The following is a 21330-nucleotide window of genomic DNA, read 5'->3' as shown; positions in this document are numbered from 1 at the left end:
GGTTTCCAAGTACATCGTGAGGTCAAAAGTAAGAAGACGGCACAGTTAGGACTACTACATAGCTAAATTTCAGCTTAATAAAATATAAAGTGAACAACTGATAACTCTGTTCTGTACAGAAATAATACTCTTGACATTTCCCCTAAAATGCTCTGTATTTAGAGCAATTTGTGAAAACAGATGTTCTTCAGCTGCAGTTGGTGACTCAGCGGTAGACCTTATAGATCTAGTGGGTTACTATAAATGAAAGAGGGGAACCAGGGCCACATAAAGACACGTTTGACACCCATTTAGTTATCTCTTGCCTTGTTTTCCAACATAAAGCAACAGGATCAGAAAATGCGAGCAATTGTTACCGGAGGATAGGGGGAGATACTGTCCAGAAGATAATTTCTAGCAGAGTAACATTTAACCTATGGAAGATTTAGCAAGCACCTGATTTATGTACCTACCTGTGTGATGAATGTATCTGATAGATCAAATTGACTATCCCAGGTTTCTCTTCTGTATAGTTTAACAACTTTATCTACAGGAATTGCCAGCAACTGTTCAGAGGAGACAAGATTCAGACAATTTAGCACAAGTTATCTGTCAAACAGAACATTCAAATTGCATAGCTCCTTCATTCAAAAGTATTACAGTTGTGAGCGCCTCAGTATGTTCTCTAGCATCCCAGCAATGACAACTGAGAAAGTAAAGAAAGCTGAAGTAACTTAATAGAATCATAGAATGGTTTAGGTTGGAAAGGACCTTGAAGATCATAAAGTTCCAACCCTCCTGCCATAGGCCGGGACACCTCCCACCTCCCAGCCTGGCCTTGAACACCTCCAGGGATGGGGCCTCAACAACCTCTCTGGGCAACCTGGGCCAGTGCCTCACCACCCTCACAGTGAAAAACTTCTTCCTAAGGTTCAATCTGAACCTGCTCTCTTCCAGTTTAAAGCCATTCCCCCTCGTCCGATCGCTACATGCCCGAGTAAAAAGTCCTTCCCCAGCTCTCCTGTAAGGCCCCCTGTAGGTACTGGAAGGCCGCAATAAGATCTCCCGGAGCCTTCTCTTCTCCAGGCTGAACAGCCCCAACTCTCTCAGCCTCTCCTCACAGGAGAGGTGCTCCAGCCCTCGGATCATCCTCGTGGCCCTCCTCTGGACACGCTCCACCAGGTCCATGTCCTTCTTCTGTTGGGGACTCCAGAGCTGGACACAGTACTCCAGGTGGGGTCTCAGGAGAGTGACATGCAACATAACAAAGCATGCCTGGTTTTATTCTAACCTTCATTTCTTTCCAGCAGAAAACTGAAGATAATGACAGCTGCACTGTAAAGTTAGAAGTTCTTATTTATGAAACAGCTAACACACACTTATAAATAGTTCTCAATGCTCTGAGCACAAAGCTTACGATCTCCCTTTCCCTCCCTTTCCAAACCTCTTTTGATCAGGTTAAAATTTCTCAATATATCTTATTTGAATAGCTCATTTCATTTTTCACAAAACTACACAAATGTTACAGCCTGTTTATTTTTTTAGGATTTGGGGTTTTTTAAAGACTTCTAACAATTTGCTTTGTAAGAGAAGCAAGACAACTGCTTACATTTCAAATATGTGTGTGTATGAAGAATTAGTCTAAAAATTAAAAGTATTTGGTTTTATGCAATATGGATATTGAAACAATTTGTACTACAGGTGACATCCTCTCTTCCACAGAAAAGTTATACATAATGCTATCATAGCAGCCAGGAATTGTAAGAGTGGACATGGGCAGACAGACACAAAGGCTAAGTCGGGAAAATGAGATTATTCAGGTAAGAAGTGTGAGAAAACACAGGAAAATATTCTTTTGTCAATAAAGGATTAATAGGTTCTGCCACGCTATTATCACAGGCAAGAACAGAAGCCGTAAAACAACTTTTCCAAATGGCCAACTTTCGCACAATTCCCTGCCCTTTACTTCAAGTATGGTGGGGTGTGTCTCATTTCATACATGTTTATGTTTATCTGCTCCTTCCTCCTCCCCCCTTTGCATTATCAGATGCTGTAGAGATGTTCCAGGTTACACGCTACGTAGACATCAATATACTAACTCCCCAACCCATTTTGATTAGTGATTCACACATGGTACTATTGCAGCAGGACATACCCAAGACCTGTAGTATGTATCAGCACCATCTTTAGTCACAACAGAATCAAATTTGTTCTTCAGGTGAAAAGAAAGGGAACAATTTACTAAGGAAATACTTACAGAGCGAGATTACCGATGGGGCAAAATTTACTTAACATAAAAAAAGACTGAAGTCCTTTGATGCTCTGTTGTGAGCAATTTGATTATTTCCCTCGTGTACAATGTTCCTTCCTATTCAGTGCAACATGACTGTTTAACATTGTTTTGGGCTGACAGCTGGACTACTGCCAAACGCAGTCTGGAGCTTAAACAAGTAACCATTTCCAGGTTTTTATTTTTCCTAAAAGCGAACTTCAGCCCAAATATTTCCCTCTGTCCCAGGAGGTGCAATCTGGGCTTGCCCAGATTGAATTCTACTGTTGGACTCCCAAAGAGAAAAGAAGGATTAAGATGTGGCTAAAACAATGACACTTACCTTCCCACTGCCAGGTTGCCAGCCAAGCCTGCATATTGATTTAGCATTTATCACATCATTACATTTCTGCAGCAGCGGCCAGCTTGTCATGCATGTCTGAGAACAAAAATATTAAAAAATTAGTTTTCTAGCTCTGTGAAAATCTAGTGTACCGTACAAGTTTTCTTGAAGGAAAAGTGTTGAAAAAACTAAAAGGAAAAAAGGTGTACCATTTTTGGAACTGAAATAAATCTGTTTCATCCAAATACTATGATGTATACCGCCTTAACAAAAGAAAAAAAGATAGACCTGTAACTATTTTAATGACAATACAACTACTTGTAACAGAAATAAGATGACAGAAGAAGTGGTTTTAATAAAGTACAGAACAAATGAGCTTACATATTTTCAGGTTATAGAGAAATCTGTCCAAAATGCATTTGTCAACTGCAGCAAGGTGACACACCAGCCTGAATCTCACCACAGCAGTTCAAAGAATGAACGGCTATGTTCTCAAATTACAGCACACATACATACATCATACTGCCAGAATCCTAGGACACTGCTAGTGTAATTGCCCCAAAAGGCACCCGCTGTCAGTCTGTAACATGAGATTTCACATTAGAAGTACACTTTTGTTTTAAAGAAGTAGCAATCCACAAGTTCGGGGGTCCATATTCAACTGTTACAGGAATAATACCACACTGATTCTTATCCCAGTCAATGGCATTTAGAAAAATAATCCCACATACATATGCAGAAATACCTTATTAAAATGTTCACTTGAAACCCTCTTTTCAAGTTCTTTAGCATTCCAAGAGCAGAGACTAAATCCGATTCTCTCACCAAATCTGATTCCACACAGGCCCTGAAGTATTTCAGCCAAATATTGCCAAGCTGAGCCCAAAGACTGTATTTCTAGTAAATTATGTTCTTCAAACTGTGATTTACATCCTCCTTCTGAGAATTGGTTGTGACATTTGTAACAAACAAACAAATGAAGTGGAATAGCAAGCCCTTGTCAATAGCCGTAAATTCATTCAAATCTAAAAGGCTGAAATGCACTGAGCTGAACCCTGAGTCCTTAGAAAACTAAGTACGCGTGCCATAGGCAGAGAGCAGGAGAGACTGGACGCACAGTTGTGTCCAAAGTTCCCTATCAAAGAAATATGTTATCATCATGGGCACCATCTCAGTGATCCTGGCATGTGAAATCCTTATCTCCTCCTAATCTCCGATCCAAGCAATTGTGTTCCTAAAGAGATTAACCAACCAGATCAGTTGTAAAAGAAGATACTACGTAGCATCTCACAGCATTATTCCACCTTCACCAGTCAGGCTACGATCCTGAAAACGATTCATTATTTCATAGGAAGCTTGGTAAAAATAAATAAAAACAAAATATACCTAGATAGTTGTTTATTAGAATAACAATCCTTCCTTAACTCTTAATCATTCAGCAATAAGATGAAATTCTGGAACAAGGAATGTGATGTCAATTGCTATCTTTACAGAGAAGCATTATTTCAGAACGTGCTGAGGACAAAACACACAATGTTGGCCAGTGAAGAAAGATGAATGGAAGAAAACAAGGATTCCACAGACAGGAAGAACAACCCCGGCAACATTTCATAATCAGGCTTTGGAATTTCTCCCAGAAGTAGATAAAAGTATTCTGTAAAGCGTAGTTAGATTTCCTCCCCCCACAAAAAACCCTATTCCAGTAGGATTATTTCAGTCCAGCTCTTCTCACTGTCTGTGAAATCCTGGATTTCTTATGAAACACTTAACTTTGAAAGGCAAGTCTTTTACCTGATCTGCGATTTTCCATACTCTGACAGAACCATCACAGCTCGCCGATGCCTATGTAAAAGATTTTTGTAAACAAATTAATAATTAAAGACATAAAGCAATTAATGCTACAAAACTGTAAAAATCAATATAACCAATGCTACAGACATATAAGACATAGGCAGTTTTAAAAAGAAAGCCTCCTCATTTAAGCCATTTTAAGACTTAAAACCTTTTAATACTGTCATCTTGATAATTGTACTTGACTGCAAACTACTGTACTTACAAACCTTCATACTTCAAGTGAGCTACTTATTTGCAAAAGAGGCTCAAAATTAATATTAACTTTCTTTAGTGAGCCATCTTTTCCTCTCTAAAATCAGATCAGCATTAGATTCCAGAAGAACAGAGACTGTAATTGAGTAGTACAACAAAGACTGAGTTCTCCTGGGAGGCAACAAGTCGTCACACATTCCACCGTCAGTAAGGCCAGCTGAAATGAAGTAGTCTCATGTGCCCAGTCACTGGATTTTTTTTGTAAAAAGCATATATTTAGTTGTTTGTTTTTTTTTCCCCAGGGAAAAGATTAAAAGTAGAAGTAAACAAGAAAGTGCTTTTACCAGGTAAACATCCCTAGGGTCAAAAGACAGGCTTAAAACAGGAGCATCGTGTCCTCGGAATGTTTTCTGCTTGCTGCTATCAGTCACCTCCACAACTTTGACCATAAAGTCACTGTAGATCACAACAGCACAGACATAAAAATTATTAACGTTGGCATTAACAATGACAAACTATGTTTCTGGCAATAAAAAGTGGGCACTAACTGTCTTTTGGGAAAGTTAAGGCTCTCAACACTGTAAGACCTAAGGGAAAACGAGAATCTTGAGGCTTACTACAATAGAAGCAAGGGCAGACTATTTCTTATCAGAAAATAATTTTTGCTCATGTCAAAGTTCATAAAATATGGTTGCTTTTTGAAGAGGATATTATGTACACAGAGACCATATTATATACCTGTTTAATACAATATTCTATATGACCTAATGAAAACCTCTGCCCAGATACCAGAGAGCTGACTTAAGATTTATCTGTTGAATGGGACTGATATTCATCACGATCATTATTTGTTCATGTGGTTTTTAAAAAAAGATAGAGCAAATAGTTTACTTCGTGATGGTTTTAACAGCATTTTTAGGACCATATAGTGTACCAGATACATTAACAGTTTTTTTTCACAAGTTTATTCCCTTCTCCAAAACTACTGACATTACTGCAGTTTAACTCAAAATATCAACACTGACTTCTAAGCCAAAGAGCTCCTGTGACAATCATGCAGTACCACTCCCTCTCATACTTCATTGCAACACCCTCAGAGATAAATTTTAGGCCTTAATTCTATAGGGTTAAGCATTACTTTAACTATATTCAGAAACACAACCTCAATTTTGTCAGCTATCTATTGCTAACCAGTCATAAAAGGAAGTCTATAAGCTATATTGTGAGACAACTAAAATTATATTAGCATTCTTCAACAACACAAGATAACTTTAAAGAAAAAACAAACAGGCAATAGGATAATTTTTATTTATTTAAGTAGCCACACAACTATTTTTCAAATAGTTCATGTGAACTTTGGCAGCCAGCTAGATGTTAAACTTCTGTAAAACTGAAGTTTGCAGGCTTCAAGAAAAATGGACAACTGAAAGCAATTCTTCTTAGCTGCTTTCCTTCATTTCATGGCTGTCACCTTCTCCTTCAGTATGTTACAGAAGACCTCATCAAGAGGAGCTCTTTTTTACTAATGTGAGAGCCCTGGCCAGGCTGCAGCAGTACAGGGCTTTCATAAAAGTTTTAGAAAAGAGTTTGCCGTCTGCCTAATCTCTCTAATCAAAGTCAGATCCTGAGGCAGAGCTGTTCCCTCAGAAACAAGCACTGGCAAAGGGCCCAAACTCATGATGCCTGTCAGATTTAAAGATTAGAGTGGTTACTACCCCCAGTTGTCCAGTCTCCCAGTTTTGGTGGAACTGGTGTGTCTGCTCTGTAGCTGCCAGAGTTCACAGTCCAGCATATTCATCCAAATTGCTTTCTAGTTCAATTCACACTTAAAGAAGCCAGGGAGCAGATGCAACGCTCTGCCATGTCTATTGCGGAGGACAAATTCCAGTAGAGAGGCAAGCAGACAGCCTGGATTAACTAGAGCAGCCCAAAGAATTCACCAAATCAAAGTAAGATTCACCTAAACCTTAATTAAATGACAAAAAAATATTGCCTGCTTGCTATTTTGCCATCTCTGTTAAAGGACTGGGGAATGTTATGTAAAAGCAAACACACTGCCCTAAGAAATTAACTAAACTATGCATTTAATTCCCCTCAGGCAAGTCTTGCAACTGTCATCTGTTATCATTTGGCAATGATACTACACCAGAGAATGATTCAAAGCTCTCACACAAATCAGAATCCATCTAACTTTTGCATGTGTATATACATCTGCAGCACCATGATCCTGAACAGTCAGGACATTATCTTTAGCACGCAGTAACAAAATCCTTGATGCTGCAATGAGATCCATATGGGCGAACACATATGCTTATGCACCATAGAACTGAAAGCTGAAAACACTCAAGTCTCCTAAAGAAAAGGAATTATTTCACAACACCAGAATTCCATTTAAAACTATTTGGCAGATCAAGTATCTCGCAGACCATTGTTTCCTGAAGTCCTTTCCATTCCTTTCTTCCCCTCCACCCCGCGGAAGGCGTTTTGCAATACTTTAAAACCCTTGGAGGTATGTGGATTCATGATCTCATTGGTAAAAATCAGCATGCAAGGAAGTTGCCAGATTTTGAACGAAAACAATGCTTTTCCATATCATGCAGAGATTACCTAGATCCAGCAGCAATTTTGGTACCATCGCTATTAAAGATGACATGGTTTGCATTCATGGTGAAACGAGTAAGGATGCCATCTGGAGCTCCTTCAGGAAATGTATGTATCTGAATAGCATTGTTCGATACTGCTGTGATCAGCCTTCCATTCTAAAATGAAAATCCATCATAAAATTTGTTAGTTAAAACACATTTATGCCCATGGAGCCAAAATAATTGCTCTGATGTTCCCAATATTTGGGCAGATTAACTTTACTACTTCCAAAAGAGGCCTGACAGTAAGAATAGTAGAGGAAATATTCTTTTAACTTCTATTTTTTCCCCAAAAAATACAGACAAGCACAGTAACGTTATCACTTTAATCAAACTATTAAAAACTAGAAAAGTTATTCTCTTACTTTCAGTCCTGTAGAAACACACTGCTAGATTTAATACTGAAACACATAAAATTCATTATGTTAACTATGTGGCAATTTACTGCATCAAGACCTTCCCAACCTGCATCTTTACTAAAATAATGAATACTCAAAGTCACTAACGAATTTCCAAGAGAACTTTCTGATCTTCTTCTGGTGGATGGAAAATTTACTCCTTTTACATAGGCAAGAAAGCTCTTAGAGCAGGAAGAATCTTGCATCCTATTTAGATTAACACGCTGCAGTATCAGCAGAGGGCACCCTCGGACCGAACGTCTCAGTTAAATGCCACCAGGGAAAGATGAGAAGTTCGTGAACTATAGCTTAGTTCTTTTCAGAAAACAGAAGACAGACGTTTAGTAAAAATGAATCCAGATGAAAAGAAGTGCAAAACAAAGGAATAATTATCCTGTACTTGGAAAAGTAGTACCTCTTCTTTAAATGACAATACTATTCCTCAGTTGTACATAGCAGTAAGTTTTTGAAATATCTAAATGAAGAAATGCCGTATTTCCCTTGAGGGTTTTTTGTTTGGGGTTGGGTGTGTGTGTGCGCTTTTTTTTTTTAAGTTGCCTAAAGTTACAGTAAAAATCCTGAAGATAAACAAAGCAGCCAGTACTAAGTAACCTAACTAAGGAGGAGATGAGATTTATTACCTAGATTACATCAACACCTCATATCAGGTCCATTTTTATTAATGAAGAATTTTTGAAAAAAGATTTCCTTAAGTGTCACAAAGCGTTACTAATCTCACTGTTTAAAAATAAAAACAAAACCCCTCAAAACTAAAAGCACTTTACAATAAACTTAGGAGCAGAGGATTTTTCCTACTAGGGTCAAACATTAAAAACAGGATTTTCCCTCCTCTATTCATTAATAGTTTTAGCAATTTCTAGCTCTGCCACTGATTTGCTAGGAGAACTCATTCAAGTCACCTCACTTGGTTTGTGAAAAGATAAGTAATGTAATGAAAATCAACAGCAAAATACCCTAAAAATCAATTATGAAAATGGATTATATAGGTATTGAGGAATAGATACATGAGGTATGTTAAAAGTGGTATAAGAAAAAGGCTTCACTTAAGACAGTAGTTCTGAATAAGGTTTCAAATTATTATTTTAAAAATATAATAGAAATATGTTAATTCTCATTTATTTCCTCTTTCATACTCCTCTCCAAAATCACAAATAGTTGAAAAATAATTTTAAAATTTTCCTTTATCACTGAAGAGTTAACTACACGGTATCTAAAGAACTTATATAGACTTCTAGAGTTCCTCTCTTCTACAATTGCCACAAAGACAACATTTTAGACCTTCTATTACTAATGTAATATAACAATAATTGGACATAAAGGAAATATTGTGAGAATTCTCAAGCTAAATACAAGAACGTGCATAGTAAAAAGAATAATTTTCTATTATACAAATTTACACAGGTAACTTACTTGTCTTGTTATTTACAAATAATGACTCCTGCAGGATATAGTAAAAGGAACTGCCCTAACATTAAAACAGAGCAGGTTATGCTTCAAATGTCAGTCTGACTACAGAACTGCCTGTAATCAGCATTCTCACAAACTGTTACAACTTGTGCAAGCACGGATCCTATCCTCTTCTGACTTTGGGGACCGTGGGTCAGAGGCATCTTTGGGCTAAATGACAATTTTGAGAGCAAAATATCAACCAATTACAAAAGAGTATTACCAAAGCATTACCAGGCTCTGGCTTTGTGAAAGTAATTTTTGATTAATATAGATTATAATTCCTTGGACCTTAAAACAGGCCCACATAAAACAACACCTTGGCTCTTTTTCCTTACGCCGAGAAACTTTTTGCAACTTTTCTCACATTGTGAGAAAACACTGAAACAGCCTAAAAAGTTCATTGCATAATTAGCTTAATCTGCTGGGTTTATTTCTCAGAAAGGAGATCAAAGTCAGAAGTGAGTATAACTGAATGCGAAGGAAGAGAAGGAAAAAAATATTACAGAAGTTTAGTATAAGGAATAATTCCTCTACAATCCTGCCTGGGGTAAAATGAATTGTCAAAAGTATTCTTGATTTATATAAAATACTTAGTTTAGTTAAAATATTCAAAAAGGCACAGTTAATCCATTACATTTCTGTGTATTTAAAAAAAAAAATGTTTTCAATACTGCTTTAATATTTTCACTTAGACATTAAGGTAGAATACGTTCATATGCTCAAATTTAAATACCTGCCACTCATTAAACAGTGTTCAATTTATTTTTTCCATACATTAATCTGAAGACAACATATTTAACATACTTCAGACTGCAAGGCACTACATAGAGTATTTTGCTTGCCTTTTTCTGTTTATTATCCCAGTATATGTTTAGTTACCCACACAAGCAGTATCCCTGAGCATCCGCATCAACACCAGCATCACACAACTTAGAGGAGTTCTGCTAACAACGATACCTTTAGAGCACAGGAATAGGCCTTTTCTCCCACATTAATGGACTTTGGATCATCATCATCCAGGTTTTCCCAAATCCTAACATCTCCATCACTGCCACAAGTTACAATGCAGCTGTGGAAAGACACAGGATTTGTTAACATTCAGGAATGGAAAAGGATGGCCACTGTGACTTTCAATCTCAACACGAAAATGTTACTGAAGTGTTAGGGTTTTTTTTATATTGAAACACAATACATACCATGTGATACAGTGAATACCTACATTTATTATGTTTAAGTAACTTAATAAACACAGGAAGGGGGAAAATCCCATCTGGTAGCATAACACAGTACCTTGAGTCTCTGATAACTACCTAGGCCTGGCACCCATCTGAACTGACCCTTAGATATTACCAGTCAATCCATTTTTTCCAGGACCTGGAGCAAATTTTTCAAAGGACTTAATTAGCACCGATTTGTCTAAGAACTGGGCATTTAATTGCTTCTTAAGACTTTGAAAACTTACCTTACAGCTAATTACAAAGTTGAAGGCAAAGCTAAGAGTGTTAATGCGTACTTGACTGAAGTTTAACAAGCTTAACATGTTCCAGGCCTACAGAACCCTTAAAAAATAGTTAATATGGAATTCAAGCTTGCTGGAGTTAACTTTCACAATTTTAATGCAACAAACAATAACTTAAAGTCACAGAGCAAATACACAGAAGTTTGCATGGGATTTTTAACTAAAGACATTGTGACTCTATAATTGAGCCTTGCATTCTCTTTTTCTAAAGTTGTTTGCAATCCAAAAAAAAATCTAATTAAAGAGCAAAGCATTACAAAGCCACTGGTGAAGCTGTGATGTTGCTCTTCTTAGTTCTGTACGGGCTGTAGTTTGACAGCAACACAACACTGTGTTGATATTGAATATACTGATGCTGGAGAGTCCAGCAGTAGCAGACCAGTGGTCTTCAGCAGAGATGTCTGCATCTTTTTTTAAAGATTTGCATTGTCATGGCAAACAAGGCTTTTGTGGTCACGAGTGATTGTTACCAGACTAATTCTTAACAGTCCTTTTTGTACCAAGACTAAGGAACTAAAGAAAGGAATAAGACAATATGGACTTAAGCCAGTCAGTACAGTAAGTCAGACTTACCCCTTGAGTTCATTTTGAGAGGGCTTGTTTTCTGGTTTACCATTTATTTGGTAATGAAAACATAATGGCAAATATTTAATTTATATTTATACATTCAAGAACTAGCGCAAGAATAACAAGAAAGACAGCAAGCCCAGTACTGGATTTCTTCAACTATATTTTTAATTTCTTAGTGCATATATGAACATATTTTCTCCCACACTACACCAATTTCTGCTAGATGCTGTGAAATCGCTCTTATAGAAACTACATATAGAGGTTTTATATATATACATACATATATACTATATATACTTATGCCTATATATAGGCTTACATTGAAGTTATATGTCAATCATTTCTCATTTCAAAATTCAGGGCATCAAACTATATGCCTTATAGTCAGTTCTCAACACAGGCAAAAAAAACCAAAGGATTTGCGAGACCAAGCCTGGCCATAAATCACAGAATCATGGAAATGTTTGGGTGGGAAGGGACATTTAAAGGCCATCTAGTCCAACCCCCTGCCACGAGCAGGGACATCTTCAACTAGATGAGGTTGCTCAGAGCCCCGTCCAACCTGGCCTGGAATGTTTCCAGGGATGGGGCATCTCCCACCTCTCTGAGCAACCTGGGCCAGGGGCTCACCACCCTCAACATAAAAAAGACTCTTCCTTATCTCTTGTCTGAATCTTCCATCTTTTAGTTTAAAGCCATTACCCCTTGTCCTATCACAACAAGCCCTGCTGAAAAGTTTGTCCCCATCTTTCCTGTAGCCCCTTTAGGTACTGGAAGGGGCTCTAAGGTCTCCCCAGAGACTGACAGGCTGAACACCCCCAGCTCTCTCAGCCTGTCCTCACAGCAGAGGTGCTCCAGTCCTCGGATCATTTTCGTGGCCTCCTTTGGACCCACTCCAACAGGTCCATGTCCCTGCTGTGCTGAGGGCTCCAGAGGTGGACACAGTGTATCTCACCCAGCAGTGACTGTTACAGAAACTCCTGAGAAAGCCATAGAAAGGAACAAGACCATCCCTCCCCCAGGCCACACTTCACCCTGGTCTCTAGCAATTAGGCCGTTACCTCCCAATGTCATCGAAGCAGACGTCCGTGTGGCCCTCGGTGTGGCCGTACCGCATCGGCTTTTGCGCAGAAGGCATCTTCGCTCTCACCTGTTTATTTACAGAGGACAAAAGGGAGAGACGTAAAATAAATTTGAAAACAAAAAGCTTCAGAAAGAGCCTGAGACGGCAGGGACAGAGCTGCTGGGACACCCACCCACCCACAAGGCTGAGGGACAGTGGGGCTCAGCCGCCAGCCCGGCCTAAGCAGATTACAGCCCGGCCGATGAGGGACACGGCAGCCGCACCTCCCCGCCTCGCCAGGGCCCGGCCGCGGGGGCGAACCGTGAAAGAAAACGGGGGGGGGGAGGGAACGGGTTACGGGGGGCCGGCGGGGGCGAGGGGCCTGTCCCTCAGGCAGCCCGGGGCAGGCCGAGCCAGGCCGCCCGACCCCGCTCCACACCGCGCCGCGCCGGGAAAGGGGCCCGCGCCGCCCGCCGGGGCGAGGAGAAGGCCCGGGGCCGCGCTACCTTCCCGCCCGCTCACCGCGCCGGCCCCGCCGCCCGCTTCGAGCCTTCCCGCGCTCACCGCCCCCGCCGCCGCAACCGGCCCCGCCGCCCGGCCCGCCCCGAGGCCCGGCCCGGCCCGGCCCCCTCAGAGCCCGGGGCGGGGCTCCGCGCAGGCGGGGCCGGGGCCGGCCGGCCGGGAGAGCCAGGATGGCGGCGGCGGGAGGCGCGGCCGGGGCCGCCTCACAGCGACTCCGCTCCGGCGGGTGAAGGGAGCCGGGCTCCGCGCCGCCTGCCTCACTCCGGCTGCCCGCGGAGGTGCTGGTGGCCTTCCTCCTCTTCTTCTTCTTCTTCCTCCTCCTCCTCCGGCCGTCACCGCCGCGGGTCAGGCCGCCCTGCCCGGCTGAGGGAGCGGCTTCCCCGGGGAAGGGCAGCGCCGTCGGCCGCTCCCTCCGGACGATCGTAAGTTGGGGGCCAGGGCGAGGGACGGTGTCAGGCGGGGTCTGCGCCCCTGTCGGCGGGGTGGGCTCCCCCCTGCGTGAGTGCTCGCTCCCCCTGTGGAAAAACTCTGTGTGGCTGCATGCCCCGTGTATATACCTCAACGTATAGCGTGCATATGCGTTTACTGCACGTACATCTATTTAATGGCAGCCCCTCAAGAGGCACAGGGAAAGCCCAGATGAGGGGCAGTGCCTCCAAAATCCGCCTCACAGCAGAGGGTTGCGGGGAGGCCCGGGAGCGCTCTGGCCCCAGTGAAGGCTGCGGGGTCAAGCCCACTTGGAGATCGTTGTGGTAATTATGGAATTACCCCGTAATTACGGCCGTCCCGACGCGCGTGCTTTAGATGGGGTTGACAGCGGTTGCGGTTGGGCAGGTAGCGATGGCACTGCAAAGAAATCATTATGCTTTCGCACGCTGAAAAATAGGAAGAAGAAAGCGTCGGGGGTTTATTTCTTGAAGGGCGAAAAATGTTAGAGCTCGGCATACCTGAAATAAGGAGAAAGAAAAAAAAAATCAGAGTGCTCTCTTTTCCCTTTATGTAGCTTTAATGATCTGGCCCAGTTTGTTCCTGCTTCCAAGAAAAAATTGCTTCCAGGCAAACCCCTTTTATCTTCAGTTTTGCTCTGCAGCGGAGTTATTGGCGGTTGGGGTGAGCAGAGTGATTTATTTATATCGGAAATGTGGTCGGGCTCTCTGTAACAGTCACAGTGTTGGTACTTTCATGAATGAGTGACAGGATTACAAAGCAGGCACGCTTCTTTTAAAAAAGAAAAAAGCCCAGATTTCATTATTGAACCTTGTGGAAGCTGTGTGGAGACATGTTTTCCATGGGTGTATCCTGACATATTTCAGTAAATCGTGATTTCTGGTGAGGATAACGTGTTCTAGCAAAATGTTTCGAGCTGAACTGCTGATCAGATGAGTGGGAAGACCAAGCTATACTTACAGCAGCCTTGCTGTAAGCCGCTGCCCAGGATGGAGACAAACGCATGTCAACTGTGTTTATTTTTCTTTATTATTTTAATGTGCAGAAACTCTCATACGAACTGCACCTAAAATATTTTACCATATAAAAGCCGTTTTAAGTCCAGTTCTATGTAGCAACTGAATTCATTGTCTGGAGGTGCTGCCTGCTGGGATAACTCTTTGAACGGCATGGGGAAACTCAGGGGAGGCTTTTTGGAGGGTGGGGGATCCCATGGTCACTTGGTCAAGGGACTGCAGGCCCAGTGGCTTTGTCACATCCGAAGTGGCACGGCATCAAATGCAAGGTTATTCTTTAAATCCGGTCCGGAACTCGACCTGCTACTGACTTGATTAATAGGTGTAAGTGGCTGCGAGAGAGCGGAGCGGCAGGGCGGGAGCTGGGAATCGCGCTGCTCTCCTCTTTGGTTTCTGGGTGGAGCACGAAGTGCTGGTCATGGACCATAAAGCTTTTACTGATTTAGTGCTGCTGCAGTCTGCCAAGCGCTGTGTGCGTCTCTCCTTCAGCACATGAGCAGAGTTTCATTAAAGCAGTAGATATGAGCAGCCCTCACCTTTTGGCACCTGCTTCCAAATCACTTCCACCTCCTGGGCGTGAATAAAATAGTCCCAGTGTTGGGGGGGTTCATCCTCCTGCAGTTCTGGGGTTATACAGACCCAGGATGAATCAAGGGTGTTTCCAAGTAGGAAGACAGCATTGTAGGATATCATTGGTATCCTTAGACAGTCACTTTCTTTTATGTGTATGTGATTATTGCTTTAATTTGCTGGAAAGCCCTCTGGAGCCAAGTGTATGTATTTTGGATGGTATCATAAATCAAAATAAACATAGTCAAAACTGAAGAAAAATGAGTTAAGACAGAGGAATTGAGACTTAATGTTATCCTTAATAGGTTGGGCTTTTTTCCAAAATAAGTCAGTAACAGCTCAACTTCAGTGGAAGGTCAGGTTTAAAAAGTGGTCTTGTGGCCAAAATCTAATTGGGTGAAATTAATGAAAACAGCATGTGACCAGTGAGAATTTTTTTAAATAACTTTTATGTAAGTTGAAAGAAAAAGTGCTCCGATTTATTACAGCTTGCTCTTCTCTCTCAGGATTTTATCAGCCCTAGAAGAATATCAACTTCTGTAACAATTCCAGAATTGATTTGTTGGTCTTTGTGTGAGTCTCCTTTTCTTGTTTAATTAGAGGCATAATACAGCAATGCTTTAGCTTTTGTGTACTTGGAAGGAAAACTTTCAAAGTATTTCCTGGAAGGGTCATGCAGCATGGGAGCACTGGAGAGGTGGTGGGACCTCCATCCTCAGAGGTTTTCAGGACATGGCCAGACCGTGCTGTGCCTCCCCTGAGCCTGCGCTGGCAGCGGTCTGGCTCTGAGCAGGATGGTGGGCTGGAGACCCCCATGTCTGCTTCAGACAGTGATTTGCTGATATTTCATACGGTATTTTGCTGCTTCGTTATACTGAAAGGGAGGCAGCCTGATGAAGAGGACTTGGAGGTACTGGGCTAGATGCAAGGTTCCAGCAGCTCAGGATATAAATATCTAGTTAAAGCAGTTCAGTATTTATTGAATAAATAAAAAAAAAAGGTCTGTCTACGCTTATGGTTTTGATTGCCCTATTGCAGTTATTGGGTATTTGCTGCTGATTTAATTAGACATATGGTGAGGCTGTGACTGTCTTACCACAGTTGTTGATTGCAGCCTACCTCTGGCTAGGAGGTAATATTGTTATTGCCTCCAACTAGCTACTAGATATTGCTTTTAGTTTGGGCTGGAAGTTTTAGTGATGAGGCATCAGCGCTTGAAAGAAAAAGCATCTTGTGCAGCCGTCTGCGCCCGCCCCTCCGCAGCCTGGTGAGAGACGTGCTTCTGAAGGAGGGAGCTGTGCACATTATAAAAACAACAACAAAAACCACCCAGCTCTCTGCTTGTCCTCGGGGACTGTAAGCTGTGACAGTGTTGGATAACCTTGAACTACAAGCCGGATTCCATGGCCCGAAGTGAACTCTGCTTATCCCTGCATGTTGCTTTACCTTTGCCGTTTGCTTAGGCGGAAGATTTTCAAGCATAAGGGTTTTGTCAGATCTGTCTGTTTCTGAGATGCCCAAGGTATCCCCACGTAGAAGGTGGCTTTTGTACGCAGGAGACTAATTGTGTCTACCAAAAGGATCTCAGAACTGATGCATGTAAGCTGCACGGTGATGGACTCTTCCATTTAACCTTGCCCTGTAGGGAAAAGTACACTCTGTGTTCCCTCTCTTTTATCCTTGCCCTCCTCTTCTGCTCTTTCAGTTGTGCTCCAGCCATTAATGGATATATGGTATGTGGCATTTCCCTTGGATGTTTGCAGTGAAAGGAATAGCTGGTTTACGTGGATAGCCTTAAGTGGTAATACAGCACTGAACGCCTGACTGCCCTTTATGCCTTTTTCTTTCCAACACCCAAATTATTTGTGGTCCCCATTTTATTGGCGGGGCTGTGAATCACGGATTCGGAAAGGTATGAAGGCATGACCCTTCATTGTAATGCCAAACGGTGGGATTTGGGCACCTAAATACACCATGGCCGGTGGGTGTTTCAGAAGGCAGCTTGCCTGCAAGCCCACGGATGTTTATAACACGTTCAGAAGCTGAGGTTTTGTCTCCTGAGTCGCAAGCTGACCACCAAACCCCATCCTTTACTCTTCCTTCGCAAGGTCAAATTCAAACCTGGCTTTAGTAGGATGACATCCCTTTCTCTTCATTTATTCTGTGGTCTTTCCATGGGTCTTGTGTTATGTCTGATTAACAATTACTGCTCTGACGTGGCAGAATTGGCGCCTCAGTTCCAGCAGCCTTCAAACCCCAGGGAAACAGCTCTCCGTGTTGCTGGCTAATGGTGCGTGTCTTACAGCATCACGTGCTGTTTCTCCAGTTTGAGTTTCAGGGTTCAGGTACCACTAGTGATTTGCGATAGAAGAAAGGTACAAAATAGAAAGTGACTTTACAGTTAAATACAACAACCACCTAGAAATAAACATAAACCACTGAAATTATTTCAGTTCCAAGGCTGAATCTGGGAGATAAAGGGCCTTTTCAGCACTTCTGAGTTTTGTATGTTTTGCAGCTTTTAATTAAAAGCCCATATTCTGTGTATTCGTATTCCTTATATGGGCTGGATATGCAGAATGAGTTAACTGAAGGTTTTCAAAACTGTCACATCCTATTTTTTTTCATATCCTAATTTTTATGTACTTGTCTTAGCAACCTCAGCGATATCTTCCTGTCCAACTAAAAATCCCATCTGTAGAGAGTTAATGTATTTTACCACAGTATGAATCTAGAATAACTTTTTGTCTTCAGGAGTTACTTCAGATTATCAGCAGTATAAATGAGACTGCTTTTGTTTTTTTCCTCTTTTTTAGTTGTGGAGAGAATTCAGTCCTCCAATCTAGTCTGTTTCTGGATGAAAAATACAAATGTTACAAAAGCAATCAGTGAATCTTGGTCTAAACAGAGGTCTTTCAGGTCTCATAGAAATGTTGCCTTTCTCCTATCTGCATTGCATCCTGCAGTGTTTTCACTGAAAAGTGGTTTGCAAAATCCTGAGAGAAGTCTATGATTTGTAACTGCTGGAAGATGGACCCTGTTCTCTGATTCTACTTGGTACCAGTGAGGTACTGTTCACCCAGACTGCTCTAATGCCTTTTTCCCCCATATGTTTGCAATATTTTACCTATCTTGCCCTCATTCTACGTTTCTGCATCTCCTCCCTTTCCCTCCATTTTTCTTTTCCCCACAGCTCTCAGGTTTGTGGGTTGTAAATAAGGAATGCAATGTGAAAAATTCCTGGGTGAAAGTTACATCTGGGCTACATTTGGCCGGCAGATTGCATGTACGCCTTTTGGCACGGCAGTCTTATTCTTTTTACTGAAAGCAGAGGCTAGAACTCAGCCTGCGCAGCCCCGGGGGACAGCAGAGAGGTTGTGTCATGCTGGCTAATCCTGATGATGAGAATGGATTGAATGGAGAGAGGAAGTGGATGCCCTTTTCTTTTCCTGCTTAGTATTTACCATGTCAATTAGTTTAAAAAAAAATAAAACACAACAAAAAACTGACAGCCAAAAAACCCCAGTGGAATAGAGGAGCTGTACATCGTTTTGGTGCAAAAGCATCATGGTACGTGATGGGAAGTATTTCTACATTCTCCATGCCTTGGGACAGTATAGCATACGTAACATATTGCTGTCTATGTACCTTGAAAAAATTCTGCTGTACTTTCAACTGAGTAGTCAAAGGAGGATTTTTTTTTCTTTTTCAAAGTACAACATTCAAAAGGAAACCTCTTATCTATTTGAGAATTCAATACACTTTTGGAAACAAAAGAGAATGAAATCAGCAACCGTAGGTCTCAGAGCAACACTGATTTTAATAATGTAAAATTTCTTCTCTAATGAGTAATAAGCAGTTCCATCTTTCACGGCCTTTTAAAATTGCTTTTAGTAAGGGACTGGATTTGTTTTAATCCTTTTCAGTATGTAAAGCCCCAGATATTTCAATCCCTTAGGGGCTCGGTATTTTCTAGCTCCGTTTGAAAAGGCAGAGGAAAACAGCTTTCTGAAATTGACAGAATCTGTGACTGATATAGTTTATTTTTTTTTTTTTTTATCCAGAAAGTGACCCAAAAGTGTCAGTTAAGAAAAAGATCTCTGGCATCCCATCCTGTGGATTAGTAGCGAACAGGCATATCATCTAGGTACAGTAGCTCTTTGTACTCTGACCTAGTTGTTTCTGTTCTGGCTTGTTCCTTCTTGAAAGGTTATTTGGAAGAGATGCAGAATTTGCTCAATAAACAGCTAAAGCAGTGTCACCTGCCACATGAAGTGCTTCCCTTTAAAATGGACCCTAGCACAATAGGATTGCCAACACCTAAAACTGTCTGCTCTGCTGTGTAGTCAGAACGGATACTCTAAAATCACCTAAGATGGTTTATTCTGGAGGATGTTTTTCCCAAGGACAGATTAAGAGAGACTTGTCTGGTATCAGGCCAGTATTTGTGGGGTGTATGAGATAATTCAGCCGGATCATATTATTTTTACATGGTTAGATCTTAGTGGTCACTGTTGTCCTGTATACACCTGCATTGCTCTTGCGTGCATGCATAACGGTTAATTTAGCTGTGTTTTCTTTTTCCTTAGATATTTCCAGAAGGTGCCTTGAGGAAGCTTCCTTACATAGAAGAACCCTACAAGACCTTTGCTTTCTGGCAACTTGTGAAGCAAAGCTGTCAAAATGGCAGAAAAAAAGGACAGTAATATTAAAAATGCAGATGTGAGACCCAAAAGCAGCCGGAGCAGAAGTGCAGACAGAAAGGATGGTTACGTCTGGAGTGGAAAGAAGCTCTCCTGGTCTAAAAAGAGCGAGCACTGTTCTGACACTGAAACAGCTAGTGCTGCGGGAAGATCGGGGACTAATTTAAGGAGCCAAGAGAGGAAATATAGCTGCTCGTCTATAGAGCTGGATCTGGACCATTCCTGTGGTCACAGGTTTTTAGGCCGGTCTCTCAAACAGAAGCTGCAAGATGCCGTGGGTCAGTGCTTTCCCATAAAGAATTGTAGCAGTCGGCACACCTCAGGACTGCCATCAAAAAGAAAAATTCATATCAGCGAGTTAATGCTAGATAAATGTCCTTTCCCTCCGCGCTCGGAGCTAGCATTTCGGTGGCACTTGATCAAAAGACATACGGCCCCTATAAGTCCAAAAGCGGAAGACTGGATAATTGCTGATCTATCCCATCATGAAGAAAGAGAGGATCAGCTGCGAGACGATGAGATTGCCAATGGGGGAACGGACTCTCCCTCCCAGTCCTGCGACTTTACTGACAGTGGTTCGTTTAGGGGTGATTCGAGGTCTGAGTTGGTCACAGGTAGGGTGGTAAGGAACAGTAAAGATGAAAGCGATATGGACTCCGATGATGAAGTTATAACACTGTGCACAAGTTCTAGAAAAAGAAACAAGCCCAAATGGGAAACGGATGATGAGCTGCTACAGATGGAAACACCTCCAAAATACCATACGCAGATTGATTATGTCCACTGCTTAGTCCCAGACCTCCTCCAGATCAATAACAACCCCTGCTACTGGGGAGTCATGGATAAATATGCAGCTGAGGCTCTGCTAGAAGGAAAGCCAGAGGGAACGTTTTTGTTACGAGATTCTGCCCAAGAAGACTATTTGTTTTCTGTTAGCTTCAGGCGCTACAGTCGTTCCCTCCATGCGCGGATAGAGCAGTGGAATCACAACTTCAGCTTTGATGCCCATGATCCTTGTGTCTTCCATTCTCCTGACATTACGGGACTCCTAGAGCACTACAAAGATCCAAGTTCCTGTATGTTCTTCGAACCGCTTTTATCCACTCCGCTAAACAGGACTTTTCCTTTCTCTCTTCAACATATATGTAGAACAGTTATTTGCAACTGTACGACTTACGATGGTATTGACGCACTTCCCATTCCTCCATCAGTGAAGCTGTATCTGAAGGAATATCATTATAAGTCAAAAGTTAGAGTACTCAGGATCGATGTGCCAGAGCAGCAAAGCTAGAAAATATTTTTGTGAAAGAATGAAATTGTCTCTAAATAGGCAGATAGGATGTTCAGTCTTTCTTCCTTCTATGTTTTTTTATTAATAGCAATTTGATTTTTTTTCTTTTTCTGCAGATTATTTACCTCCCAAAGTAGCCTCTCTCTAAGGCGTTTTTATCCAAATGTACTTTTGAGTCTTCCCAGCTCTCTTTTTTAGAAATTATATTCATTGTGGGCTTTTGGTACAGTTCCCAACCTAGAGTTTTATGGAATTTCAGGTAGTCTTTCTGGTATTTCTATAGATGGATAGTCTTTAGATCTAAAAACCCTAAAAATCAGTTTTGAACTTGATCTGTCTTTTATATTGTAATTTACATATGTTGCTGACATGTTTGAAATAATGCACTGTTAACTAAAGATTGACTCATCTGTATTTTCTGCATTTCTTTTAAAATGAGTGCTCTAGCCTCTGTGTGCGTGTATGTATGTCCGTCCGTATCT

At 41.6% G+C, this 21330-nt stretch overlaps 2 protein-coding genes across 2 annotated transcripts in view; one reads left to right on the top strand and one right to left on the bottom strand.

The window, feature by feature from the left end:
- WDHD1 (WD repeat and HMG-box DNA binding protein 1) overlaps positions 1 to 12374 on the bottom strand; it is a gene marked incomplete at its 5' end in the record, with an annotated part of 29966 nt that extends 17592 nt beyond the window's left edge. The window contains 7 exons of the mRNA XM_082485003.1: positions 453 to 545; positions 2592 to 2687; positions 4383 to 4433; positions 4982 to 5093; positions 7245 to 7396; positions 10105 to 10216; positions 12298 to 12374. Of these exons, the coding sequence (XP_082341129.1) occupies positions 453 to 545; positions 2592 to 2687; positions 4383 to 4433; positions 4982 to 5093; positions 7245 to 7396; positions 10105 to 10216; positions 12298 to 12374 (693 nt within the window). The remainder of the gene's footprint in view (positions 1 to 452; positions 546 to 2591; positions 2688 to 4382; positions 4434 to 4981; positions 5094 to 7244; positions 7397 to 10104; positions 10217 to 12297) is intronic.
- A 7153-nt stretch (positions 12375 to 19527) lies between these two features.
- Positions 19528 to 21058, top strand: SOCS4 (suppressor of cytokine signaling 4). The gene has a single exon (XM_082485605.1). It carries the CDS (start codon positions 19538 to 19540, stop codon positions 20846 to 20848), a length of 1311 nt encoding a protein of 436 aa, XP_082341731.1. The 5' UTR covers positions 19528 to 19537; the 3' UTR covers positions 20849 to 21058.
- Positions 21059 to 21330: the final 272 nt, after the last annotated feature.

The sequence above is a fragment of the Vanellus vanellus genome, assembly GCF_965231255.1.
Source record: "Vanellus vanellus genome assembly, chromosome: 6".
Classification (NCBI taxonomy): domain Eukaryota; kingdom Metazoa; phylum Chordata; class Aves; order Charadriiformes; family Charadriidae; genus Vanellus; species Vanellus vanellus.
This window is presented reverse-complemented; position numbering and strand designations above follow the sequence as displayed.